The sequence below is a fragment of the Nicotiana attenuata genome, chromosome 3 (assembly GCF_001879085.1).
Source record: "Nicotiana attenuata strain UT chromosome 3, NIATTr2, whole genome shotgun sequence".
NCBI classification, from domain to species: Eukaryota; Viridiplantae; Streptophyta; class Magnoliopsida; order Solanales; family Solanaceae; genus Nicotiana; species Nicotiana attenuata.
Window position 1 is genome coordinate 50,788,815 of NC_031991.1, and position 8,902 is coordinate 50,797,716.

General features: G+C 33.1%; 1 protein-coding gene across 1 annotated transcript; it reads left to right on the plus strand.

Annotated features, from left to right (window-relative positions):
* On the plus strand, window positions 3,096-4,728 carry LOC109224361. Its single transcript, XM_019388942.1, has 3 exons — window positions 3,096-3,245; window positions 4,063-4,333; window positions 4,664-4,728. Exons 1-3 carry the CDS (start codon window positions 3,096-3,098, stop codon window positions 4,726-4,728), a joined length of 486 nt encoding a protein of 161 aa, XP_019244487.1.

Below are 8,902 nucleotides of genomic sequence, written 5' to 3' on the forward strand. Positions count from 1 at the left end.
GAGAGAGAGGGAATTCTTATTGATTTGGGATGAATTACAATAGAATAGAACCCTCTATTTATAGGGAGGGGGTGACTTAGCCACCAAGCAATGAACCCTAGAATCTCTCTAAATATAGACATTCACCATAAATAGAACTCTATTTATAACAGAAAATTAATATATTATTATTATTTTTTAATCTATCTTAATATTAATTGTTCCTAAACGAGAAGACTAAATGAAGATATAGTAGTCAAAATAATTCTTCTTCTAAATAATTTCATAAAAGACTATAAAACAAAAATATAAGAACTAAAATTGATCGGAGGGAGTATCATATTATATCAAGTGTTCTAACAACCACCGAAGGATATGGTGTAGTGGATGGGACTGCTCTTCCCTTAACCAGAGGTCTCGAGTTCGAGCCCTGGATATGGAAAAATCCTCGGTATGGAGCGCTTACCTCCGAATAGGCCCTACGTGGCGCGAGTCTGAATATAGTCGGGCTCCAATGCGAGTACCGGATACCGAATTGGAAATTAACAAAGATACACTTTATCAATATCTTAAAGCCAAAAACGTGGCAGCAATGCTTGGTCTTTAATGACTCTTGAGTTATATGGCAAGGTGTCACATTTAAAGGAATGTGTGGCTTAGTCATCAAAAGTGTGGGCACATAAAGACTTAAAAACATCTCACAAATTCTTTTTGTACACTACAAAGTAGTAAAGGAGACTTCATCAAGTTCATATAAGAAAAGATATATTAGCAACATGAATTTTGCTACAAAAATCATACGAGACTACGTAATGTTATGGCAACGGGATTGTGCGATTCTAAGGGAGTACAGTGCAATCTTTCTCAAAGAATTTCATACGAATTTTCCCCTATTTCGATCCGTCGTTACATATTTTGTCGCAATCAACGTGTGTTGGAGAGATTGTCAAGAGAATCGGCTCAGGTATATTAGGGCTAATCCCTTCCTTCATTTTGGCATGATCTCATAATTACATGAGTTTGATAACAAGTTATAAAGAGAAATTCATATTCCTGTATTTTTGCACATTTCCTAATCTCATAAGTTACAATATTCTCCCTTATTGGACTTTATATTTAATTGAGTATTGTTTTCTTCCAGTCAAGAGAGCAGAGAGTCTATATATACAATATTACAGTATTTTCGCCACCATCGAGATATAATCGATGGGCAGGCCCCTATTGGGCAACCTCTGATCAGATGGTAAGTTATATACCGAGCCTACTGCGGCCGAGCGCCTATGAGCGATTCCAATATGGCCGAGATACAGAGCCTAGTATGGCCGAGCGCCTATGAGCGAGCCAACTACGCCAGAGCAGTTCTTATAAGGCCGGACAACTATTTTACTTACTATATTGAGAGAGTTGAATCAATATCAGCAGGTGAACATATCTTCAGATTATCTTTGACTCCCAATTACTTTTAGTTATCGTATTATCAGTTCAGTTTCAGCTTTCAGTATATTGCCTTACATACTCGGTACATTATTTCGTACTGACGTCCCTTTCCTAGGGGCATTGCATTTCATGTGTGCATGTTCAGACAAACAGACGGGTTGACCTACTCATTAGGTGTTGCCCAAGTTCAGCTTGATCGGCAAGCTCCATGCCCTTCGGAGTTGCCGGGTCTAGAGCTTTATATACATCTTGTGTATATATGTATATATGTTATGAGTAGGTCGGGGGCCTGTTCCGGTCATAGTATATCCATCAGTAGAGGCTTGTAGACATATCCTGTCAATTAGTGTAGTATGTTGGGCTTTTAGGCTTTTCATGTATATTTTGTTGGTTTGCCAACCGTAGTAGTTATGACGGCCTTGTTGGCCCACCTTTATATTGATGTTTAGTCAGCATTCATAATTGTCTTGCAATGTGGCCCATGACAAAAGTATGACATTATATGTTCAGAGTCCCTTAGTCACAAGTTGGTACGCAAGGATAGATGAGGCATCGGGTGCCGGTCTCGCCCCCCAGGTTCGAGGCATGACACACGTAATACACCTGTAATATTGAGAATTTGAGATTACACACAATAGACAATGACAGTAGGGGAATAACTTTCTTGCACCAAATGTGCTACTTAGAATAAAATATCCATCTTTCAAGGTTGAGATTTAAACTTAGTGGGCGTTTGGACATAACAATTGTGAAATTTCGGATAAAAGTAAAATTATTTTCAAGTTGAAATGGTATTTCAAAATTGTAGTTGTATTTGGACATGAATACTATTTAGAGTTGTTTTTGAATTTCTATGTGTGATTTGAAGTGAAATTTTTGAAAAATCATTTTATAAAGTTTTTCAAATTTTCTCAAAATTTTAATGTTCAACTTCAAGTGAAATATAAAATTTCATGGTCTAACACTGATTCTAAAAATAAAATTCCGAAAAAAGTGATTTTTTTTAATGGCCAAACGGGCCCTTAGGATTCAATCCCTAAGGTACTATAAATACAGCTTTTCTTGCGTTAATAGGACTTAATATTCAATATAGTTAAGCAGATACAAAAATATTCACTAATGCAAATTGTAACGTTCTAATAAAAGCGTACAATTGACTATCGTCAGACCAATAAAACTTGGCCAATGTGACTGCGCTCTAGTTAAGAGAAGAAAGACATCTATCTATAATTAAAAGCAGAAGAAGACATCTATCATAATCCTAATATGACACTTGGCACTTTAAGACATTGCTCCAAATTATTAGGAAGTAGAATTTGGAACTATAATTTTATTTGGATTAGGATTGTAGTTCAAAACCGTTCAAAATAGGATTGTAGTTCAAAACCGTTCAAAATTCTCTTCAACTTTCTGAATTTTTAATTTTTTAATTATTAAATAATTTTATATGTGAAAACCCTTTACTCCACAATATTAGGTCAAAACTTTTTACCTTCAACTTACCCTAAATTCTCTCTGCAAAATCACGATAGCCTCAACTGTCTAACCCGCGATTTACTATATTGGGTAGCAACTGCTCAAAACTGCAAATATATATTTCTTCCACAACTACACGTACTTCAATTCTAATCTTCCTTCTTCTATCAAGATTTCAAGAAAACTTATGGCTTATGCAAAAGATGGCTACTCACATTGATTTCATCAACGATATAACAATTTCGAAGATGCAATGGAAGTTGAAAGTTCGGGTTGTCCATCTGTGGCAAGTACCGGATCGTTTTAATCCAGGCACTATATTCTCGATTGAATTGGTTCTACAAGATGAAAAGGTATTTTAAATATGTTATTGCCTTGCTAATTCATTTTGCTCTTCGAAATTGTTATATGATTATATATAATTCGTTTTGCTCTTCGAAATTGTTATATGATTATATCATACAACTAATTGTTCAGAATAAGTTATCTGATTACTTTTGTTCTGCTTTTTAAGTTGCACATTGCTAATTAGTTGTTCTCTCTGTTTCTGAACTTGCAAATCTAAATCAATTATTATGTATCTTTGACTTACAAATTCGTTCAAATATATTGTTGAAAAGTAGAAACTAACTGTTTTTGTTCTCTGCTTCTTACGCTGCTCTATTTCTACTATTGAAAAGTAGTATTAGTATGAATTAAGTTGCAATGTGGAGTTTTTCTTCTGCTTTTAGTTATATATAGATTTGTTCAACTTTACAGTTGAAAAATAGTATTAATATAAATCTGTTCAAATAAAAAATAGAAACTAATTCCTTTTGTTCTCCGTTTCTTTAGTTGCAAATATGAATTTCTTGCTATGTGTCTTTGACTTGCTAATTCTTTCAACTCTACTGTTAAAAAGTGGTATTTGAAATGCAACCCAGTTTTAAGAAAATAGTGAACAAATTAATCGTCCTCAAAACAGTGTAGAAATATAAACAGGGGACAAAAGGGGTTTAAAAAAAGGTTTTGGAATTAGCAAAAACAGTTAAACTTGCAAATCTGGAGTTTTTGCTCTATTTCTGTCACTTACTAATTTGTTCAACTCTATTGTTTAAAACTAGAGTTAATATAAATTACTATTACTATAAAAATTTGTAATCTCTGTTATTTAATGAAATTTCTTTGTAGGGCGATCGTATACATGCTTCTATTAACAAGTCAGTTTTGCTTCTTTTCAAAACACAAATTAATGAGCTTGGATTATATCTTATGGCGAACTTTATCGTTTGCCAAAACAAGGAGAGGCTCAACACCACAAAAGATAGATTGATGCTGACGTTTACTCAACGGACAACAGTGACTGAAACAATTGATCCACTTTTTCCAATGAATATCTTTGATCTGCGACCATATCATCAATTGATAAATAAAGTTGATGTGAACGAGAGTGAATTATTTGGTAATAATAACTTTTACCTTAATTTATTTTAACATCTTTTTTTTCTGTTTGATGCTAATAGGTTGATGCTATTTATTTTAGCATTTTTTTTAACATCTTTTTTGATAATAGATTGATGCTATTTATTTTAACATCTTTATTTTCTTTAGATGTGATCGGAGAAATTGTCAATTTTAGTGAGGTACACACGCAAAAACAAGGTGAAATTTCTAGAAAGTTTATGGATATCGAACTAGAAGATGATGAGTAAGAATAAACAGACATCCATGGATTAATGATAGATTTGATAATTACATATGCTAAAAATTATACACTGTTTCTATTTGACAGGAGGAACAAGTTATCTGCCACATTCTGGGGTGAATTTGTTGATCAAGTTATACCTCACCTGTTAAGTTCTAACAACCAGCCTATTATTGTTGTTATGCAGCTCATAAAAGCCCATAAATTTCAAGGTAAAATGTAACTATTCAATTTGACATTACTTTGTGAAAGTTATTCATTACATCCTACACATTTTTTTTTGCAGATTCATATTCTGTGCGCAATACTTGGAATGCATCAAAGTTGTGGATTAATCCTACTTTTCCTCAATCTGACAAGTTTAAGACACGGTTTAATATATTTTAATCCTGTGTCTACACTCATATCTATCTTTTTATGTATAGTTCTAACTGTATTACTCATTTATAAATAGATTACTTTCTGTTCGGGATAGTTACTCTGAGAGGCTGACTCAAACTATCTCTCAACAAAGTTACTCTGTTTCGGATGAGTTAGAGAAGGGCATTGCTAAAGTTAAAACAGTTGCCCAATTAGTGGAGTCCATGCAAGTGAGTTAACTCTTTTTATCTTCTTTCTTTGAAATTTCAAAAGATCATCTTTTCTATTTGTTTTCTTCTCATCTTTCAGCCTTTGGTTCTCCTATTTTATGGCATTAAAATGTGATTAAACATTTAGAATATGATAAGTTTTTATATGACAGTTACTCCATTTGCATAAATATGTAGAGTTTAACTAATGTAATTTGGTATAATATTGGATGGAACACATGGCAGCTCTGTTTATTCACTGAAATCATTAGGCCTGATGCTTTTTCTTTGCTTATATGAATGCACAAAAGGAAAATATAGTAAGAACTCTTATCATATCAATAATCTACTGCAAACTTAATATGTTACAAACATAACACTATCCTTAAACACGAAATCTTATAGTTATGCAAATTCATCTATCTTTAATCTCTGTAATAACGAAACCAAACCAAACCAAAAAGTATCGGTTTTTTGGTCGGTTTGCTTTGATTTTTCGGGTTTTTATGAACATCCCTAGGTCCAAGTAAAAGATAATTTTATTAAATAGGAGTACCAGTATTTAGTGTCTATCTTTATTTTCCAGTTTAATGCTATGAACATATCCTGCTTTCAGAACAATATTCTCAGAGTCACAGCTAATGAATCTGAACAACAGCAGTAGTAACAAAATGTGCAGAAAGGAATAAAAGAAGGGAGAATATCATTATATGCATGATTGCAACTAAATATATAGTCAATTACAAATCACATGTGTTTTTAGCCAATGAATAAAGCTACTATCAGAACAATAATTGTTTTCCGGCGTCTATTGCCTCCTCTATGAAAACACATAAATGCTAGAGGGTGAAAAGAGGTGGATTGATGTGGAAATTCAATCTACGTACTACAAAGACTATAATCTTATCATTTATAGTAACATATACTTAACATATATGAAATCTGAAAACTCTACAAGAGGGCCTCAATTGACAGATCCTCCAGCAAAAAAAAACAAACAAGGTCAGTACTTTGAGCTCTTGGCCTTCTTAACAGTAGCAGCTTTAGCACTAGACTTAAGTTGGGTGGCGCTATTAAACGAACTTTTGGGGTTAAGACCCTTTCGGATCTTAAACACAGTCCAGGCAGTCCCAACAGCGTGCCCTGCCGCGTCAAGCCCTTCGGTTGCCACTTTTGCTGCCTATTCTCCATACCTACAAAACACATTCACTTCTAAATTAACTTCAAAAGATCTAAGCAGCGTATATTTATCTAACAGTAACATAGTGTGATTTCCATTGGCTGAGGATCTGTTGATGACACATGACGAAACAAGTTGAAATGTATTTTAATGGTAAGACTAGACTTAGGAAAAAAGGTATATAGCCAGGAGAAATCATCACATACTGAAGCATAAGTGTCACCAAAGTTAAGGAGGGGGGAAACATTTTGCTTTTCCTTAATGTTTCCTATCTTGTACATTTGAATGATTTTCCAGTTTTCTTCAGCACTTAGTCCATGCAAATCTATGCATGTCATACTTTATATGTTCACCTCTCAGATGACATATTGGTTACTATGGATGACAACCATAATTTTTCTAATATAAAGTATGCATAATTTATATCATTCATGATTTGCACATATACGCTCTCTCTCTCTCCCTCACGATTTAAAGTATAATCATTTTATTAAACAGGAAGGTCCCTGTTGGATTGTCGCAAGTATTGAAAATTTAGAACTTGGAAAAGGATGGTCGTATGTCAGCTGCAAGAAGTGTCAAAAGAAGGTGGATAAAGTAGGAAACATTTATCAATGCCCAAACCCCAAATATAAAAATGAAGATTACTCGGCAGTTATTAGGTAAAAGCAGCAACTCTATTTCCTTAATCCATCAAAAACGTACATTTATATCTCAAATCAAGTGTGCAATTAGGTACAAGCTTCAGGTTAGGGTAATGGATACTACTGGATCTGTTTCCCTATTGCTCTGGGACCGCGAAGCCATGTTTCTCATAGGCAAATCCGCAAAAGAATTGAAGGAAGGATTTCTTGAGGTATATCAACTAATTAAATTCATATTTTTTATTTGAAAAATTCTAACGCAAAATTTCATTCTAGAATACTGGCGCTGTTGATAAGTATCCCTATCCAGTAGAGCTGAACAATGTTCTCCAAAGAAAATTCATGTTTAAGGTTATTGTCAAGAGCTCGAACATTCAACTGCAACAGGAAGTTTATAGTGTTGTTAAGCTTACGGATGAGGAGCAACTGATAAAAGAAATATAGTCCTGATCTACCTTCATATGACTTAACTGTATGTCATATTTGCTCACAAACTTCATAATATATTTAAATTGCAAATTCCTTTTAAATTGCATTATTTGAATCAAAATTTCACACTCATTTATTTATTATTTTGTGATAGGACCCTGACTTCAATAATAATCAAGTCTTTGATGGAGAGAAGGAATGTGAGGTAAATACTTCACTCACTTTTAATTGGTCCTTTAAGATGACACAGACTTATATATCTGGAAGGATATGTTTCTGAATAAATTTTCAGATCTGGAGATTTTTTTATAACTTTAAAAGTTGTTAATGTTCGCTTTGTCTATTCTATAGGAAGCTGCAAACTCATTATTAATATTTTTTTACATTATTGATTCTTCTAAATAAATTTTTTTCAGGGTATAAATAAATAAAGCTATAGGAACTGTAAGTTCACTAATTATTTTCACAAAGTTTTGTATTTTATATATGCAAGATTCTACTGAAGAGAACGAGTTAATTGATATTGCAAATACACCTGCCAAGATAAGTTTAACTAATGCCGCAACAGTGGTTAAAGAAGATCCAAATACACAGTTGTCAGGAAATAAAATCAAGAGGGTATTTAAGAAGAAGAAAACAGCATAAGGTGTTTGTAAATGTAACACTTGGAGAAACCAAGAACTGTCTGATTAGTCTTATTAGTAGTTTTATTAGTTATGAACAATGTATTTTAATCATTTCAGGTTATTTATGCTATTTCACTTTTCTGTTTTACTTAGTTTACAAATTTTATACTTATGGACAAGATATTTGAAGCTTTTCATGGTTCTTTCTGGTAGTAAAGTCTGCCTATTCAACTGCGTATATTGTTTCTGGATGTACATTAATATTTTATCTCATTTTAGAATGTCAGCCTATAAATAGTATTGAATCAAAATATAGTAGATCATGCTACTTTCAATTGAATTTTCAGGGCCCGGAGAATTGGGTTATTTCAATGAGACTCATCTTATGGATGCATAGAGGAATATTAGAAGAACTCTCTGTATTTTCTTTTTATAGATGGATTATAGTGATGACACTCAAGGTGTATTTTAATATTTCATTCTTGATAGTGTATATTTCTGAAACAGAGAAGCTGGGACTGTTTGGGGTCACTCCTTATCAAACGTTTCTTTTGGCTGAGATTAGGCTACTTAATACTTTGATATGTAAAATTCAATCTGTACAGGTTCCACTGGACAGGTCTGCATTTACTAAAATCATTATCACCTGCTTATCATGATCAATCAGTGAACAAGAATAGCCTGTTATTCAGGGACTTGAAAAGCTTGGTTCTTTGGCTGCTTACTTGGGGCTTAAATGCATGTCTTTAATTTGTGTATATATAAGCATTAAAGTTTAACATTACAAAGGAATACTAAAGAAAAAAAATGCAAAGAATTGAAACGTAAGGAAAAGAAGAGAAAATGTTAAATGCAGAATTTAGGCAGCAAGTTTATTA

Excerpts from the sequence above, each read along its gene's own strand:
- LOC109224361 (XM_019388942.1), top strand. The coding sequence starts at position 3,096 with ATGGCTACTCACATTGATTTCATCAACGATATAACAATTTCGAAGATG. Across the intron at positions 3,246-4,062 it reads TGGTTCTACAAGATGAAAAG|GGCGATCGTATACATGCTTC; the intron begins GTATTTTAAATA and ends ATTTCTTTGTAG. Across the intron at positions 4,334-4,663 it reads GAACGAGAGTGAATTATTTG|GAGGAACAAGTTATCTGCCA; the intron begins GTAATAATAACT and ends TCTATTTGACAG.